Here is a 20,553-nt window from a genome sequence, read left to right as displayed (position 1 = left end):
ATGATCAATCCTTTGTCATTTACATTCTGTATAGTGCGCTACTGTACCCTTTAAGCCCACCTGAGATAAATGTCAAATTTCACAAAAATGTATGTATAGCAATACAACGTTCATTTAAACAGTGAAATTAGAAAAGAAGCATTCAAAAATGTAAGCTGTAAATTGCCTGAAATCTATTCACCAAGTTTTGTTGCTACTGTGAGACGGACATCCTGGCACGACTGCTAGCATGAAAAAAACTATTTTCAAATTGGCAAGAAAAAGTAATGAATGCTCATGAAATATGCTGTCATGTTTTTACATTAGCACATGAATATCTTCATTTTAGATAAAGTATGATCACTTACTTGAGAAGGTACTTAATGGGTATGCTTACTCTACATACCAAATTGTCACCCTATTCCCTACATTAGTGCACTACTTTTGACTTGACATTTATAAGAATTTATATCAGCAGCAACTGACAGTCTGACACTAGCCTGAGTGCCAGTCTGTGCCATAATGCTCAACTCCTTGTCACTAAAAGGGTGTTTCCACACATGGTCCTCTTTAACGTGAACTCTGGGGTAAAAAAAAAAAGAGCTAAAGAACTTAGTTCTCTTTGTATTCACACTGCCATTGCCTTTGAATGAGGACTCATCTTTTTTGACAGTTCACTTCACCCGTTTTGTGGTTCGAATCATCTTTGCATTCACATTGCTATGTTTAGAAAGGAAAACATTTCCCCCCCAACATCCAATCAATGCACTCCGGGATTTGTCAAAGTGCAGGACAAGCCATTTCATCAGGACGTGTTATCGGACAGCTAGCTAAGCTAATAGATTGCATTTAGTTCAAATATGAGACAATTGTAAATCATAAGATACTATTAACATGTAAATATTGTAAAAGAATGAATAGCAGAAGAATAACTGCAGATTAAATAATGTTGTAATTGAAAAATGTAAACCTAATATAGGCTACTGCCCTTTAAGAGCTATAACAGATTTTGTACCATACAGTATGTAGTGATTCTCACCAAATATATCGTCCTCACACTATTCAAAAGCCACAATCGAACAAAACTCTTATAGATCAAATCAAATTTCTATTCATCAAGTGCCGAATACAACAGGTAGACCTTAGTGAAATGCTTACTTACGAGCCCCTAACCGACAATGCAGATGATTTTTTTTAAAGTAACAAGTAATTAAAGATATAAAGTATATAAAGTTGGGTCACATATTGCAAACAAATATTCTGAACCAGAAACTACACAAACTCAGCAAAAAAAGAAACGGCCCTTTTTCAGGACCCTGTCTTTCAAAGATAATTTGTAAAAATCCAAATAACTTCACAGATCTTCATTGTAAAGGGTTTAAACACTGTTTCCCATGCTTATTCAATGAACCATCAACAATTAATGAACATGCACCTGTGAAACGGTCGTTAAGACACTAACAGCTTACAGACGGTAGGCAATTAAGGTCAGTTATGACAACTTAGGACACTAAAGAGGCCTTTCTAAGGACTCTGAAAAACACCAATAGAAAGATGCCCAGGGTCCCTGCTCAACTGCGTGAACGTGCCTTAGGCATGCTGCAAGGAGGCATGAGGACTGCAGATGTGGCCAATGCAATAAATTGCCATGTCTAATGTGAGACGCCTAAGACAGCACTACAGGGAGACAAGATGATCAGCTTTCCGTCCTCGCAGTTAAACGTGGAAGACCACGTTTAACACCTGCACAGGATCGGTACATCCGAACATCACACCTGTGGGACAGGTACAGGATGGCAACAACAACTGCCCGTGTTACACCAGGAATGCACAATCCCTCCATCAGTGCTCAGACTGCCCACAATAGACTGAGAGAGGCTGGACTGAGGGCTTGTAGGACTGTTGTAAGGCAGGTCCTCACCAGACATCACTGGCAACAACGGGCACAAACCCACCGTTGCTGGACCAGACAGGACTGTCAAAAAGTGCTCTTCACTGACGAGTCACGGTTTTGTCTCACCAGGGGTGATGATCGGATTTGCGTTTATCGTCAAAGGAATGAGCGCTGGCCGATTAATTAGGGCCGATTTTAAGATTTCATAACGATTGGTAATCTGCCTTTTTGGACGCTGATTATGACCGATTACATTACAATCCATGAGGAAACTGCGTGGCAAGGTGACCACCTTTTACGCGAGTGCAGCGTCAAAAGAACCTTGTGGCTGCAAGGAGCCAAGGTAAGTTGCTAGCTAGCATTAAAATGATCTTATAAAAAACAAACACATGGTTGATGATATTACTAGCTTAAAAACTTCTTATGGCTGCAGTCCCGTTAACGGGATCGATATGACAACAGCCAGTCGACGTGCAGGGCGCCAAATTCAAAAAACAGAAATTTCATAATTAAAATTCCTCAGACATTCATGTGTCTTATATCATTTTAACGGTAATCTTGTTGTTAATCCCACCAAAGTGTCCGATTTCAAATAGGCTTTTCAGCGAAAGCACTACAAACGATTATGTTAGGTCACTACAAAACCACAATAAGCACAGCCATTTTTTCCAGCTAAAGATAGCTTCACAAAACCAGAATAGAGATAAAATGTATCACTAACCTTCGATTATTTTCATCAGATGACACTCATAGGACTTCATGTTACACAATACATGCATGTTTTGTTTGATTAAATTCATATTCATATAAAAAAAAAATGCAGTTTACATTGAGGCGTTAGATTCACTAGTTGCAAAAACATCAAGTGACTTTGCATAGCCACATCGTTTCAACAGAAATACTCAACATAAATATAAATGATAATACAAGTAATACACATAGAATTATAGATATACCTCTCCTTAATGCAACCGCTGTCAGATTTCAAAAAATAACTTTACGGAAATATAAACCATGCAATAATCTGAGACGGAGCTCAGATGATTAGCCAAATTAGCCACCATGTTGGACTCAACAGAAACCAGAAAATACATGATAAATGTTTCCTTACCTTGACTGTTGACTGTTGACATCTAGTGGAAGCCTTAGGAGGTGCAATATGACCCCATAGACACTGTATAGTCGACAGGCAATGACTTTAAAAACTACAAACCTCAGATTTCTCACTTCCTGGTTGGATTTTTTCTCAGGTTTTTACCTGCCATATGAGTTCTGTTATACTCACAGACATCACTCAAAGTTTTAGAAACTTCAAAGTGTTTTCTATCCAAATCTACTAATTAAATGCATATTCTAGCTTTTAGGACTGAGTAGCAGGCAGTTTACTCTGGGCACCTTTTTATCCAAGCTACTCAATACTGCCCCCCAGTCCCAAAGAAGTTCAAATAAAAGGGTTCATTGTTCATTCAGTATTGATGTAACTGTCATTATTACAAATATATATAAAAATCGGCTGATTAACCTGTTGAGGCTACGGGTGCCGCTAGCGGCACTCCTCCCACATTCCATTGAAAAGGCAGAGCGGCAAATTCAAAAAAAAAAAAATGAAATATTTAACTTTCACACATTAACAAGTCCAATACAGCATTTGAAAGATAAACATCTTGTCAATCCAGCCAACATGTCCGATTTTTAAAATGTTTTACAGAGAAAACACCACATATATTTATGTTAGGTCACCACCAAATAAAAAAAGACAGACAGACATTTTTCACAGCACAAGTAGGCTGCATTTAGCATGCACAAGCCAACCTAACTAACCTAGAAAAAACTACCTCAGATGACAGTCCTATAACATGTTACACAATAAATCTATGTTTTGTTCAAAAAAATTGCATATTTTAGCTATAAATCAGTTTTACATTACTGCTACCATCATAGCTACAGTCAGAAATCGCACGGGAGTAGCCAGAGTAAATACAGACACCAACTACCTAATTACACATCATAAATCATTTCAGACAAATATATGGTGGATAGCTAATGAAAGACAAATATCTTGTGAATACAGACAATATTTCCGATTGTTGAAGTGTTTTACAGCGAAAACACCACATATATTTATGTTAGTTCACCACCAAATACAAAAGACAGACAGACAGTTTTTCACAGCAACGGTAGCATGCAAGTAGCTAACCTAACTAACCTAGAACCAACCTAGAACCAACCTAAATAACCTAGAAAAAACTCCCTCAGATGACAGTCCTATAACATGTTACACAATAAATCTATGTTTTGTTCAAAAAATGTGCATATTTTAGCTATAAATCAGTTTTACATTACTGCTACCATCATAGCCACCATCACAGCTACAGTCAGAAATCGCACGGCAGTAGCCAGAGAAAATACAGACACCAACGTCAACTACTAATTACACATCATAAAACATTTCAGAACAATATATGGTGGATAGCTAATGAAAGAATAAGATCTTGTGAACAGAGCCAATATTTCCGTTTTTGAAGTGTTTTACAGCGAAAACACAATATATCGTTATATTAGCTTACTACAATAGCTAGCACACAGCAGCATTGCTTCTAGTCAAACGGTAGCATAGCACAGTTCGACAGATATATATGAAAAAGCATCCCAAATTGGGTCCTTATCTTTGTGGATCTTCCATCAGAATGTTCTCCAAGGGGTCCTTTGTTCAGAACCGACTTTATTTGGATCCATAACGAACGATTTCCCTCAGAATTAGCAAGCAACATTAGCTAGCATTGCTAGCCTCTCGTTCTTGAACCAATTCTTGCGTCGCATCACGTCTAAAGTCCAGAATAAATTTCAATAATATAATTAAACTATATTGAAAAAACATACTTTAAGATGATATTGTGACATGTATCAAAGAAAATCGAAGCCAGAGATCATATTCACCTTTAAAAAGGTTCTTCAATGAGCCGAGTACAGGTCAGACTTCGCGCCCAAAAAATAAATAAAAGTGCGCACGTCTCAGTCAAAGACGTTGTGTTCAGTCCCTGGTCGAGATAATCAACTGATTTTTTCTCTCACTTCCGCATTACACACAGGCGAAGGCGTATGACGTGTTTCTACAGTCATAAGTGACATGCCCTTTTATAGACAAGCTCCTGAAGAGAGAGTTCGATTTTGGAAATCTCAGTTCCGGTTAGGAAATGGTCTGTAAAAGGAGTTCTGTTTCACTTAGAGAAATAATTCAAACGTTTTTAGAAACTAGAGACTGTTTTCTATCCAATAGTAATATTAATATGCATATTGTACGAGCAAGAATTGAGTACGAGGCCGTTTAAAAATCATACGATTTTCTCCAAAAGTGAAAACAGCACCCCCTTGTCCTCAACAGGTTAATCGGTATCGGCTTTTTTTTGTCCTGCAATAATCGTTATCGGCGTTGAAAAATCATAACCGGTTGACTTCTACTCTGGAGCGGGATCGATTTTGAGGTGGAGGGTCCGTCATGGTCTGTGGTGGTGTGTCACAGCATCATCGGACTGAGCTTGTTGTCATTGCAGGCAATCTCAACGCTATGCGTTACAGGGAAGACATCCTCCTCCCTCATGTGGTACCCTTCCCGCAGGCTCATCCTGACATGACCCTCCAGCATCACAATGCCACCAGCCATACTGCTTGTTCTGTGCGTGATTTCCTGCAAGACAGGAATGTCAGTGTTCTGCCATGGCCAGTGAAGAGCCCAGATCTCAATCCCATTGAGCACGTCTGGGACCTGTTGGATCAAAGGGTGAGGGCTAGGGCCATTCCCCCCAGAAATTTCTGGGAACTTGCAGGTGCCTTGGTGGAAGAGTGGGGTAACATCTCACAGCAAGAACTGGCAAATCTGGTGCAGTCCATGAGGAGATGACTGTAGTTCTTAATGCTGCTGGTGGCCACACCAGATACTGACTGTTGCTTTTGATTATGACCCCCCCCCCCCCCCCTTTGTTCAGGGACACATTACATTTCTGTCCGTCACATGTCTGTGGAACTTGTTCAGTTTATGTCTCAGTTGTTGAATCTTGTTATGTTCATACAAATATTTACACATGTTAAGTTTGCTTAAAATTGACAGTGAGGATGTATCTTTTTTTGCTGAGTTTACTTGGGAATTTCTGTGCATCCTTGACAATTGCTAATCAATATCCAAAAACAGCACTTTTCCCCCCCTGTTAATCTGCACATCATTATCTTCTCCCTTTTGGGACACCAATATGAGGGTTTATGGTAGGGGGAACGGTGTTGTAGTAGTCTAGTGTGGGGGTTTATGGCAGGGGGAACGGTGTTGCAGTAGTCTAGTGTGAGGGTTTATGGTAGGGGGAACGGTGTTGCAGTAGTCTAGTGTGAGGGTTTATGGTAGGGGGAACGGTGTTGCAGTAGTCTAGTGTGAGGGTTTATGGTAGGGGGAACGGTGTTGCAGTAGTCTAGTGTGAGGGTTTATGGTAGGGGGAACGGTGTTGCAGTAGTCTAGTGTGGGGGAACAACGACAAGCGAACCTGGGGAGCTTTGTGTTCACGTTGTCTTAAAAAAGGGAACAGGACTGTGGAATTCAAGCGAACAGAAAGACCACCTCTCGAGATAGTTGGGGCTCTTTTGAGTGGTCTGAATTATTTTGTAGTGTTCACACCGCACACAAAAAAAACATTTACGAAACACAGAGTTCACAAAACGTCCCTGAAATGGACCAAGTGTGAAAACAACTTAATTGTCATGCCATGTTCGGCTTGACAAGGAGTGCAATGGAGTTGGAAAGAGCACAAAGAGATGTGGGACCAGGCTAGTCTGACAGCAGCAGTACAGTGACTAGATATTCAAGTATGTCTGTGTGCTTGCAAAGGAGACTTGGATTGAAAACACAGCCAACCAGTACCATCAAAGTGATGACACATACAATCAAGAACCACACTAAAGCATTGAACACATTTTTGCACTCTGAACATCATTCTATCCATTTAAATTCAGTCCCCCATGCAATGCAGGCCAGGCACTCTTGCATGCCTCAAGGGAGAGAGACATAACATTGGATTCCAGAGAATCTGTCGCCACGAGTCAGGGGCAAACAAACCCGATGACGTCGTGTGGGGTCAAAAGAGATGCACATAGAACAAAAACATTCCACAACATGCATTCCACTGGCACTAAAATCAGCTGGAAGCAATAACTCAGAGCCCGTTTTCTAGTGGAATACACAGAGCATACACATCGACTGTACATGCAATCCCTGGCTAACAACAAATGGCATCTGAAAAGCTTAAGGTAGAAAACACGTTAACAACATTCTATCTCCCGAACAAAGAGCAGGCATCATTGTCAACTAGTCCACTGTCAACTAGCTCAAGCTTGGAAATAATATTTTTCCCCCTGGTGATTTGCAATGTTTACATGATGATCACCACACATAGAACAGCAAGCACGAAATTCATGGGTGTGTAATTTAGCATATAATATAAATGTTTTATCAATCTAAGCAATCGGTGGTCTATTGTAGCTAGTAAGCTAACCATGTTCCACAAAAGGTTTTTAAACTTCATAACCGTTGCTATAACGAGATCATGTTCATGTGCCAGTGTTGGCAGCACATAGCTATGTGCTTTTCCTACTGTGCTGAGAACAGTTTTGATTTCTAGGAAAGCTAAATAATACATTCCAAAACATGAGTAGTTCCCCATCTTCTAAGTTCAAGTCATAGCTAACAAAACAGCATATCAGCCTTAATTACGTTTTTGGCTGCAAGTACAACACTTTATCATAAAATGCATGTCCCCAACAAATATAACTAGTTATGACGTGGAGCCTAGCGTAGTAAGTTAACGTTAGCTAGGCAGTTCGCTAACTGATTTAAAGATAGCTACTATAACTAGCTAGCTAACGTTAGCAAACAATTCAAGAAAATTATTAAAACATATAAATTCATATTTCAAATAGAGTTCTATTGAAGTTCGTGCATGGCGTACATGTAGATTTGTTTCCACAATCCTGACGAAAACTAATAGCTACCAAACTTTGCAAGAACGAAGAGCAATGTTAATTTGCAACTGACAAAACTGAATAAACTCAACGACCCGTTAAAGTAACTTTAGCCGCATAGGTAGCCTAGCAAGTTGCTAGGTAGCTGCTTTTCTATGTTGCAAATCGAATGCGAAGTCAAAAATAGTTAGTTACCTCTTTCAGAAGGTAAGTATTTCCTCCATCCCTCCAATAATTCCACAACAAATAGAAACACAGTGCAAAGTGATATTTCAGAGAAGAGATGTATCTCCCAAAAACGGTGCAACTTTTAACGCTGCAAAAACGTTGCAACTGCACGCAAACCACTTTGTGACAGTAGTTTGCCTTTAGACCTACAAGCGCGCCAATTGACCCGCGTGGGTTGTCACATTCAGCTCACAAAGTGGCAGCAGGCGAAGCCCCGGCTGTGTAGTTTCTTTTCACGAAGTAGCACTGATTATTCGCCTACCTGCTAGGTTCGCTATTATCCGGAGGCTCCATAGCAGGTCGAGGAATGCTCGGTTCTAGTGGTGCATGGGACCACCCATGACCATGCAAGTTTAATAGTTGTTTGCACGTTTTCTTTTTGCAAAAGCTGGGCGAAAGGTGTCTTTCTGTTAAGATTTTTTTTCGCCTGCAGAATTGGGGCTCGCCCGAGTGTGCGCTGCCGCCATCTTTCCAGCAGTCAGGAGGAGTGCTACGGCAACCCGTACAGATCATCCGTTCAGCAGTCAAATCACACATTGAACAGCGAGACAGATATTTCACCGGATGTGTAAATGGAAGCATCGTTTGGCGTTTCCACTTACTACCAAATATGGTGATGAGAGGAAGCCCAGTGGCAGGCAGTGGTAGAAGATTATCAAGGGAGATGGATTTTGACCGACATTCTGTAAATGTCCTGATTGATGAAACATTTGATCTCCATACAGTTTTCTGTTTCCAAAACTAGAATCTGCAACAAACAGAGTGAACTGTGTTTTGTAGACTTTACCCTTTGCCAAAGTTTACAAAAACATTTGTTATCGCATATACGCGCACTTCACAAAACAGGCATTCCCTAACGGAATTATGCAAATAAATGCCAGAACATGCCAATAGGATCTCAATAGCTCGTGATCTCCTTGCTTGTTCTACCCACTATGCTTAATTTGCTCCCATTGGAAACGATAGGCTCTGGTCTATCTTGGGTTATTTATAAAAAATCTTTGACAAAGTGGTGACGATGCTTCTTCTTGAGGTTTAATGGCAGACTACACCCTACTGGGGCATTGTCGCCACCTACTGTACAGTGAAGTGAAACAAAAATTCCATTGCGGGAAAGTTTAAAAAAAAGTAGTTCATAGTTCAAATCAAAATGTATTTGTCACATGCTTAGTACACAACAGGTGTTGACTGAAATACTTACTTATGGGCCCTTCCCAACAACACAAGCTCAGGTGCCTGTGAGGGCAGAGCATTCATCGACAGAATTCCTTGTAGTGCCTCCGAGTCCCAAAAAACTTTCAGCCGCACTCTCCGTGCAGTTGATAACCAAAGCAATAATCTCTACAAAATCCACCTTCTTAACATGCAACATGTCAGGATCCCTCTGTTGACAAGTAATAATCTCTGGTGTCCAGTGGTGGATTTAGGTATGGGCGACATGGGCAGCCGCACAGGGCGGCATGGGGCGCCCACACAAAAAAAATCGTAATCGTAATGGTGATATTTGCGCGATCGGTTTTCTATCGCTCATTTGCACGCCACGTCAATGATATCATGTCACCATGTGGGACTGTGGATCAATTAACCTTGTCGCAGTGGGAGCCCTGATTCTAGTTCGTGAGCTAGGCAGGCTACTGTCTAGGAAGGTCTCCCTCTCAGAAGTACGAGATGGCGAGGGTAGGTTGACCTCAGGTCTCCCCACTGGAAGCCCGAGGTAGGGGGAGCGGGGATCTATCAAATAGCACACCTCTAACTTTGTACTGTACCAATGCAAGTAGTCAAATCAGCCACACTACGAAATGCTTTCAAATAAACCACAATTCATTCATAATACTGTGGATATATAGTTTCACACACATAGTTGAATTTTTTTCTGGTTTGTGCAAAATTGTTAAGAATATTACAAAACCAGTCTGCACACCACCAAGGTGAATTGGTTTAGTCTTGACTCTTGATTGACAGTGTTGGGGGATGGGTAATGTATTGATGCTCCAGTGCCAAATCAACACAAATGGATAAGAAAAGGTCTAAGCCATCAGGTGTCCAGTTTAGGAAAAGAGGAGAGAAGAAGAGGAGAAACACACAAAAGATAAAGGTATGTAACTATGTCATATCTTTATGAGTATAATATTATGCATGTAATGAAATAGGCTAGTATAACACTTATATTTGCTAGTCTATGTTGCTATGTTGCTTGCTATGCTATTACACATAGGGCGGCAATATTCAGTTTTCTGTCCAACTAGCTTAATAAACTCAAAATAGACATATACAGTATTCATGGAATTTACATAAATCAAATAATTTGTATTATTTACATAGTTTATATACACATTATTCAAAATAAACATATATGTTTGATATTTACACATAATTACACAATCCTAAAAGCTTAGCTAAAAGATTTAAGAATTCAGAAAGGTTGGACTCCAGACCAAAGGACAAATTTCCAACGGGTTAATGTCCATCGCTCGTGTTTCTTGGCCAAAGCAAGTCTCTTCTTCTTATTGGTGTCCTTTAGTAGTGGTTTCTTTGCAGCAATGTGACCATGAAGGCCTGATATACACAGTCTCCTCTGAACAGTTGATGTTGATATTGGATATCATTTCACACAGTCTCATCATGATAATGTGTGTAGCCTGCAGCAAAATGATTACAACCAAACTAGCACATTCTTGATTTGGTTGACTTTCATTGAGGTGACATCATAAAGGTTTTATGTGATTGTATTGACTAGGTCCTGAGCTCAGTAAGGGGAATTTCCAATGCTATAGGCTAACTTAAAAGATGTCTATATTATGCTAATATTTTGTATCTTTTGTGATATATCGAGTCTTTTGGGGTGTCTTATGCCTAGAATTAGCCAAGGAGGATGTATGGTTCATTTGGTTCCTATTCTGAAAGTTTAATAAATTGTGCAAAATGACATGTATATTTAATTGTGCAACAAATGTATTTAGGGTGCCAGACTCACATACCGTATTTCAATGCAAATTCATGGCCACTTGTGAAATATTTTGGAGCACCCTCTGGCACTGGCCAGGATGAGGAGCCATCCACCTCCTCAGCCACACAGGCGTCTCCACGAATGTTGTCTGAACCTGAGGATGAAGACTAATTTTCTTCCACTTCCCCCCAGCAGTATTCTTCAGGTGTGTTTGTGCGCACGTGTGTGTGTGTCTGGATACACGCACATGTGTTTAGGTGTGCATCCCTGCATAACATAAACAAAATAAATAATTTCCCTTTTGCAAAGTTTTAAGTTTCCATATTATAGGTTACATTGATGATTGTATTATTACTGGGTATGTATGTGGGATGTTCCACTACTATAAATGCTGTGAATAACGTGTGTAAACTAATGCCCATATGCTCTCCATTAGAAATGCCTGTAGCAGCATCCCCACCAGATCCTGCTGCTGAGGATGAACCACTGTCTACAGACCCTGCTGACTGGCCTTCAGTTCTGACTGACAGAATTTGAACACAACTAGTTTGCAGATGACCAAGTGAGGTACCAGCTGACTTTGTTTTCCCAAGGAATGAGAGTGATGGGGGCGGCAGGGTAGCCTAGTGGTTAGAGCGTTGGACTAGTAACCGGAAGGTTGCAAGTTCAATTCAAGCTGACAAGGTACAAATCTGTCTTTCTGCCACTGTCATTGAAAATAAGAATTTGTTCTTAACTGACTTGCCTAGTTAAATAAAGGTAAAAAATAAAAATGGAAGAAGTTGCCACCACCAGTGTTTCAGGAAGACCTTGGGAACTTCCCTAGAAGTTGGTTGGTGTATTCTGAAAGAAACAACAGCCTCTTCTGCTTCTGTTGCAAACTCTTTTCTAAGAAGAAAATGAATTTAGCAAACTCAGGACTGACAGACTGGAAACATGCAAGTTCTTTGCTGACTTCACATAACAGCAGTCCAGAACACCAAAAACTGCATGAAAACATGGAAAGAACTGGAAATGAGGATCAAAAAAGTGGAAACAATTGATAAGCATGAGATGGCACTTATGGAGGCTGGGAGGATAAGATGGAGAGAGGTGTTGACACGTCTGACTGCTATTGTGCAGTCTATGGCAATTAGAAACCTGGCACTAAGGGGACACACAGAAACACTGTACTCTCCATCAAATGGAAATATCCTCAAAGAGGTTGAACTGATGGCACAATTTGATGTAGTCATGAAAGAGCACCTTAACTGTGTCCAAAAAGGGACCTTGAGTCACACCACCAGCTACCTTGGCCACCAAATACAGAATGAACTCATTGATTTGTTGAGCAGCAAGGTCAATTCAATAATGGTGAGTGACAACAAGCTGGCAAAATCATTCTAGATTGCACCTCAGATGTCAGCCACACTGAACAGTTGTCAGTTGTGATTAGAATTGTGTCACTGAAGGAGGAGCCCCACATAAAGGAACATTTTATGGGGGTTTTGGAGGCAGAGGAGTCCACGAGCCAACATTTGGCATCCCTGATTCTCAAAAGATTAGAGGAGCTAAACATTCCTTTTGAGGACTGCAGAGGACTATCACGTTTCAGGTAAGACCCAAGTGCAGACTGTGTTTAAGTAACAATGTTAATTACAACATCAGGGGCAGGCAAACGACAGGTCAAGGCAGGCAGGGGTCTGTAATCCAGAGTAGGGGCAAAGGCACCAGACGGCAGGCAGAGTGGTCAGGCAGGCAGAGTCAGGACAGGCAATTGTCAAAACCAGGAGGGTGAGAAAAGAGAGACTGGGGAAAAGCAGGAGCTGAGAAACATAACACTTGTTGACTTGACAAACAAGATGAACTGGCAACAGACAAACAGAGAACACAGGTATAAGTACCCAGGGGATAATGGGGAAGATGGGCGACACCTGGAGTGGGTGGAGACATGCACAAGGACAGGTGAAACAGATCAGGGCGTGACAAGGACAGTCTTATGATAATGGGGCCAACATGAGAGGCAAAAACAAAGGTGTCCAAGCCAGACTCCTGGAATTGAATCCAAGAGCTCTATTTGTGCCATGTGGAGCTCACACATTGAACCTGGTTGTGGCTGATGCTGCTAAAAGTTCTGTCGATGCCACAGGTTACTTTGGCATCTTATACAAACTGTACACCTTGTTCTCAGCCTCCACACAGCGATGGGCCATCCTGAAAAAACATGTGGACATCACTTTGAAGATGTGGACTAAGACAAGGTGGGAGAGTAAAGGTAAGAGTTTCAAGCCACTGAGGTATCCGGCAGTAGCGGTGAGAGAGGCACTGATTGAGGTGAGGGATCAAACCAAAGACCCTGTGATAAAGATTGAGGCCCAGTCCTTGTCAGAGGAGGTGGGATCATACCGCTTCAGCATCTGTACAGTGGTGTGGTATGACATCTTTAGCCAGATCCAACATGTGAGCAAGATGATGCAGTCTCCCAGTATGCATGTGGATGTTGCAGTCAGTCTCAGAAAGACAGAGAGAGGTCTCAGCAACTACAGGGCAACAGGCTTTATGACTGCACAAACATCAGCCAAAGATATTTGCGAGGCTATGAATGTAGAGGCCGTTCTACAACAAAAAAGGCTGAGGCAACATATTGTTGTCCTCTCCATGGCCTACAGATTGTTGTCCTCTCCATGGCCGACATATTGTTGGCCTCTCCATGACCTACAGATTGTTGTCCTCTCCATGACCTACAGATTGTTGACCTGGTCTCTCCATGGCCTACAGATTGTTGTCCTCTCCATGGCCTACGGATTGTTGGCCTCTCCATGACCTATGACCTACAGATGGTTGGCCTCTCCATGACCTACAGATTCTTGTCCTCTCCACGGTCTACAGATTCTTGTCCTCTCCACGGCCTACAGATTTTTGTCCTCTCCATGGCCTACATATTGTTGTCCTCTCCATGGCCTACAGATTGTTGTCCTCTCCATGGCCTACAGATTGTTGTCCTCTCCATGACCTACAGATTGTTGTCCTCTCCATGGCCTACAGATTGTTGTCCTCTCCATGGCCTACAGATTGTTGTCCTCTCCATGGCCTACAGATTGTTGTCCTATCCATGACCTACAGATTGTTGTCCTCTCCACGGCCTACAGATTGTTGTCCTCTCCACGGCCTACAGATTGTTGTCCTCTCCATGGCCTACAGATTGTTGTCCTCTCCATGGCCTACAGATGAATCCTTTAATTCATGGCCACTTGCTCAGCTGGGCCAGGGGCGCTTTAATTAGGTCAGGTAGAAATGTCCGACAGATCTCAATTCCATAAAAGGAGGAAATCGCCATCGCTCGATCTCGCTGCTTTCTCTTCCTTAACTCCATCTAATCCAGAAGTTCTGTGCGTCCATGAATCCACGTAAATCCACCGAATCTGTTACCTTTCATCTGTTACCTTTCATCTGAACTATCTGTTGCGATTGGGAGAGTGGGCCATCAGTTATTGTTTATAGTCATTACCGCGGAGCGTGGCTTGGAGAGCACGCTTCAAACCTATTGTGTAATGTGAATGGTCAATGATCACGGCTCTACAGATCATCACAGGCCAATTATGCCATCGATATATGGTTAATATGTAATGAAATTACATGTACATATGAAGACAAACTTGAAAGGGTGAAATAAGAAACGTCATTGTTTGCTGAACTGATCAATTCTGATATCAAAGTGATGGGGGTTATAGATTGAATCACTGTTTAATTATTCTCATGATTATGATAAATAGTTACGAGCCTAAATGACATTTTTACATTTACATTTAAGTCATTTAGCAGACGCTCTTATCCAGAGCGACTTACAAATTGGAAAGTTTATACATATTCATCCTGGTCCCCCCGTGGGGAATGAACCCACAACCCTGGCGTTGCAAGCGCCATGCTCTACCAACTGAGCCACACGGGAAATGACTCAAGGATGTTTCCTATTGACTTCTTAATGAACTGGATTGCTGAATTCCCTAATTATGTTAATAATGAACTGATTGGTATGATTTGATTTTTGTGATTATGAATTTGATTGGATACATGTTGTTCTGTTTCCTTTGTTGTGCAGCACAGACTACTCAGTAAATATATCACATTATGGTTAAAGGAATTCCTGCCATTCCTCTGTCACCTGACACGGGACCACCTGTTCACCTTCACTGCCAGCTACCCACACAGATTCCACTAATCTTTCACACACACAATAATAAACAGAAGCAAAGTGGATTTCCTCAATGAAGTCACAACAATCTGAGAAAAGCGCCATCTGGCGGACTATGGGGCTGGGTCATATTCAGAATGTTTTAGTCCGAAAATGTGGAATTAATAGAGGAGCGAGTTTGAGAACTTGAAGTGCAAGTGACGGTTCTGGCTGCAGTCCATCGTGTGTGTGTGTGGCTACTGTGTATATCCACTTGTCATCAATACATTATACTACTTCTACTAATAGGCCTATACTGTATGTTACGTAGTCTCACCCTCATTTCCCGAGAGGAAGATAATGCTTACTTTATGCCATTAAATATGAATGAATTATTAAAAAAAGAAATACACCGATGGTAGCCTCACACAATGTACCAGGCTTATTCAGCTGGTGAATGAGACCACATTGTGTAAAAACTACTGAAAATGACCATGGGTGCTTCTTATTAATACTGTATATCCTTTCTCCTGAAACGTGCACTAGTTCAATAACCTTTCTTCCCATAATCCTTAAAGCATTGGATTAGTGGAGGCATGGGCTAGTGGCCATTTCCACCATTTTACTCAAACCAGTCATTTCCTTTCAAATTTGTAAAGGTTCACACTTTTGGAGAAAGGAGAGAGAATTGGAACATAGGAAATGAAAAGCATGTGTAAGTTCTGTAGAACCTTCTGTAGAACCTACACTCGATCCCTCCGATGTCAACAACTACAGACCAGTATCCCTTCTTTCTTTTCTCTCCAAAACTCTTGAACGTGCCGTCCTTGGCCAGCTCTCCTGCTATCTCTCTCAGAATGACCTTCTTGATCCAAATCAGTCAGGTTTCAAGACTAGTCATTCAACTGAGACTGCTCTTCTCTGTGTCACGGAGGCGCTCCGCACTGCTAAAGCTAACTCTCTCTCCTCTGCTCTCATCCTTCTAGACCTATCGGCTGCCTTTGATACTGTGAACCATCAGATCCTCCTCTCCACCCTCTCCGAGTTGGGCATCTCCGGCGTGGCCCACGCTTGGATTGCATCCTACCTGACAGGTCGCTCCTACCAGGTGGCGTGGCGAGAATCTGTCTCCGCACCACGTGCTCTCACCACTGGTGTCCCCCAGGGCTCTGTTCTAGGCCCTCTCCTATTCTCGCTATACACCAAGTCACTTGGCTCTGTCATATCCTCACATGGTCTCTCCTATCATTGCTATGCAGACGACACACAATTAATCTTCTCCTTTCCCCCTTCTGATAACCAGGTGGCGAATCGCATCTCTGCATGTCTGGCAGACATATCAGTGTGGATGACGGATCACCACCTCAAGCTGAACCTCGGCAAGACGGAGCTGCTCTTCCTCCCGGGGAAGGACTGCCCGTTCCATGATCTCGCCATCACGGTTGACAACTCCATTGTGTCCTCCTCCCAGAGTGCTAAGAACCTTGGCGTGATCCTGGACAACACCCTGTCGTTCTCAACTAACATCAAGGCGGTGACCCGTTCCTGTAGGTTCATGCTCTACAACATTCGCAGAGTACGACCCTGCCTCACACAGGAAGCGGCGCAGGTCCTAATCCAGGCACTTGTCATCTCCCGTCTGGATTACTGCAACTCGCTGTTGGCTGGGCTCCCTGCCTGTGCCATTAAACCCCTACAACTCATCCAGAACGCCGCAGCCCGTCTGGTGTTCAACCTTCCCAAGTTCTCTCACATCACCCCGCTCCTCCGCTCTCTCCACTGGCTTCCAGTTGAAGCTCGCATCCGCTACAAGACCATGGTGCTTGCCTACGGAGCTGTGAGGGGAACGGCACCTCCGTACCTTCAGGCTCTGATCAGGCCCTACACCCAAACAAGGGCACTGCGTTCATCCACCTCTGGCCTGCTCGCCTCCCTACCTCTGAGGAAGTACAGTTCCCGCTCAGCCCAGTCAAAACTGTTCGCTGCTTTGGCACCCCAATGGTGGAACAAACTCCCTCACGACGCCAGGTCAGTGGAGTCAATCACCACCTTCCGGAGACACCTGAAACCCCACCTCTTTAAGGAATACCTAGGATAGGATAAAGTAATCCTTCGAACCCCCCCCCCCCCCCTTAAAAGAGTTAGATGCACTATTGTAAAGTGGTTGTTCCACTGGATATCATAAGGTGAATGCACCAATTTGTAAGTCGCTCTGGATAAGAGCGTCTGCTAAATGACTTAAATGTAAATGTAAATGTAAGTTTTCTGGAACGTGAGCAGTATAATTACGTACTCTGCAATGTAGATTTACCATGTAAATAGAGGTCCTGCCATCTCGGTGAAAAAAGTAACACTTCCTATTTTTTTACATTGCATTTTTCCTCAAACGGTGGGTAAACTGCGTTGACTTGCATTTACCCTCTACTATACCACTGGTTCCTACACTAAACGTGTACTAACGCCCTGGACCAGAGCTACTCTTCAATCAATGCAGCTCAATTTACTCTGCTCTGCCAGTCTTCCGTGATTCACCAGGAAGTCAGTCAATGATTGCACTGTTTAGGGAAGTGAAGAGCTATCAGACAAAGGGAAGGGTGAGGAAGAAAGAGAAACCTTATTTACAGTTTCCTTCTGGGAGCAACACAGCCATTCAATACTCTTGCTTCTGTAGGCTAATCTGTTTCACCGATAATTTATCACTTGGACATACTGTATTGTGTATACAGCATATTACGATGCTATAGTACTCCTAAATTTGTACTCCTAAGTTGGATAAGTTATCATAAAAACATTCCTATCTTAACACATATTTCAGATGTAGCCTGGTTGTAACTGGCTGCAGGGAAGTCAGGCGCAAGAGAGCAGAAATGGGTAGAAAACTGAGCCCTTTATTGAGGCTTTATTAAAACTAAATACACACGGGTTACAATTACCAGGCGCAAACCAGCCTGGAGTACACATACATTTACACATAACAATTCCACACACAGACATGAGGGGAAACAGAGGGTTATATGCAAGACGAGTAATGAAGGAATGCAAACCAGATGTGTGGGAAAACAAGACAAAACAAATGGAAAATGAAAGGTGGATCGGCGATGGCTAGAAGACCGGTGACGTCGACCGCCGAACCCCGCCCGAACAAGGAGAGGGACCGACCTCGGCGGAAGTAGTGATACTGGTCCCAGATCTGTTGGTGCTGTAAACCCACTGGGCAGAGACGTCAATTCAACATCTATTCCACATTGGTTAATTTAATTAAAATGACGAAGAAACAAAGTTGTTTCAACCACTGGGTGCCCAGTGGGTAGCTAACTCCTATGGTTGTTGCCATGCAATGACATGCAGGCTCTTTGGGTCAGTGAACATGTACTGTAATGATGTTCAAAGAATAATGGAATGATCTCATTATTGTGGAATGCTATTGATATACTATCGTGAGTTGAAACACAAATAAGTTAAGCCCACTGACTAAAGATTGACCAGCCATTCTGGCATTTGCCCGAACTGCCATATGGCCAGTCCATCCCTGGGCACAACACAGTAACTTTTCTAAAATGATCCGCCGCCATTGTTGCAACCCCTATTACCAGTCTGTTCAACCTCTTTCGTATCATCCAAGATCCCTAAAGATTGGAAAGCTGCCGCGGTCATCTCCCTCTTCAAAGAGGGTGGCACGGTAGACCCAAACTGTTACAGACCTATATCTGCCCTGACTTTCTAAAGTCTTCAAAAGCCAAGTTAATAAACAGATCACTGACCATTTCGAATCCCACCGTACCTTCCCAGCTGTGCAATCCGGTTTCCGAGCTGGTCACGGGTGCACCTCAGCCACGCTCAAGGTATTAAACGATATCATAACCGCCATAGATAAAAGACAGTCGTCTTCATCGACCTGGCAAAGGCTTTCGACTCTGTCAATCACCGTATTCTTATCGGCAGACTCAACCGCCTTCGTTTCTCTAATGACTGCCACGCCTGGTTCACTAACTACTTCTCAGATAGAGTTCAGTGTGTCAAATCGGAGGCCTGTTGTCCGGACCTCTGGCAGTCTCTATGGGCGTACCACAGGGTTCAATTCTCGGGCTGACTCTTTTCTCTGTATATATCAACGATGTCGCTCTTGCTGCGGGTGATTCTCTGATCCACCTCTACGCAGACGACACCATTCTGTATACATCTGGCTCTTCTTCGAACACTGTGTTAACAAACCTCCAAACGAGCTTCAATGCCATACAACACTCCTTCCATGGCCTCCAACTGCTCTTAAGTGCTAGTAAAACTAAATGCATGCTTTTCAACCGATCGCTGCCCGCACCTGCCCGCCCGACTAGCATCACTATTCTGGACGGTTCTGACTTAGAATATGTGGACAACTACAAATACCTAGGTGTCTGGCTAGACTGTAAACTCTCCTTCCACACTCACATTAAACATCTCCAATACAAAATTAAATCTAGAATCGGCTTCCTATTTCGCAACAAAGCCTCCTTCACTCACGCCGCCAATCATACCCTCGTAAAACTGACTAGCCTACCGATCTTTGACTTCGGCGATGTCAATTACAAAATAGCCTCCAACCCTCTACTCAGCAAATTGGATGCAGTATATCACAGTGCCATCCGTTTTGTCACCAAAGCCCCATACACCACCCACCACTGCGACCTGTATGCTCTCGTTGGCTGGCCCTCGCTACATATTTGTCGCCAGACCCACTGGCTCCAGGTCATCTATAACTCTTTGCTAGGTAAAGTTCCACCTTATCTCAGCTCACTGGTCACGATAACAACACCCACAGCACGCGCTCCAGCAGGTACATTGCACTGGTCATCCCCAAAGCCAACACCTGCTTTGGCCGCCTTTCCTTCCAGTTCTCTGCTGCCAATGACTGGAAGGAATTGCAAAAATTGCTGAAATTGGAGACTTCTATCTCCCTCACTAATTTTAAACATCAGCTAACCGATTGCTGCAGCTGTACACAGCCCATCTGTAAATAGCCCATCCAATCTACCTACCTCATCCCCATATTGTGTTTTATTTACTTTTTGCTCTTTTGCACACCAGTATTTCTACTTGCACATCTATCGCTCCAGTGTTCCTTTGCTAAATTGTAATTACTTCGCTACTATGGCCTATTTATTGCCTTACCTCCTCACGCCATTTGCACACCCTGTATATATACTTTTTTCTATTGTGTTATTGACTGTATGTTTGTTTATTCCATGTGTAACTCTGTTGTGTCGCTTTGCTTTATCTTGACCAGGTTGCAGTTGTAAATGAGAACTTGTTCTCAACTGGCCTACCTGGTTAAATAAAAAAACTGTGCGCTCAAAAGATGGTACCAAAATTGCAGTTTAT

General features: G+C 42.6%; 1 protein-coding gene across 3 annotated transcripts in view; it reads right to left on the bottom strand.

Annotated features, from left to right (window-relative positions):
* Nucleotides 1-8,607, bottom strand: part of map3k4 (mitogen-activated protein kinase kinase kinase 4) — a 107,743-nt gene extending 99,136 nt beyond the window's left edge. For 2 of the 3 annotated variants that reach the window (XM_071409300.1, XM_071409301.1), the window contains exon 1: nucleotides 8,361-8,607. In XM_071409300.1, coding sequence (XP_071265401.1) covers nucleotides 8,361-8,392 — 32 coding nt within the window. In that variant the 5' untranslated portion in view covers nucleotides 8,393-8,607. Of the gene's footprint in view, nucleotides 1-8,065; nucleotides 8,287-8,360 lie in introns of those variants that run through there. The other variant, XM_071409302.1, reaches the window with a different exon arrangement.
* Nucleotides 8,608-20,553: the final 11,946 nt, after the last annotated feature.

This window comes from Salvelinus alpinus, chromosome 7 (genome assembly GCF_045679555.1).
Source record: "Salvelinus alpinus chromosome 7, SLU_Salpinus.1, whole genome shotgun sequence".
Lineage (NCBI taxonomy): Eukaryota > Metazoa > Chordata > Actinopteri > Salmoniformes > Salmonidae > Salvelinus > Salvelinus alpinus.
This window is presented reverse-complemented; position numbering and strand designations above follow the sequence as displayed.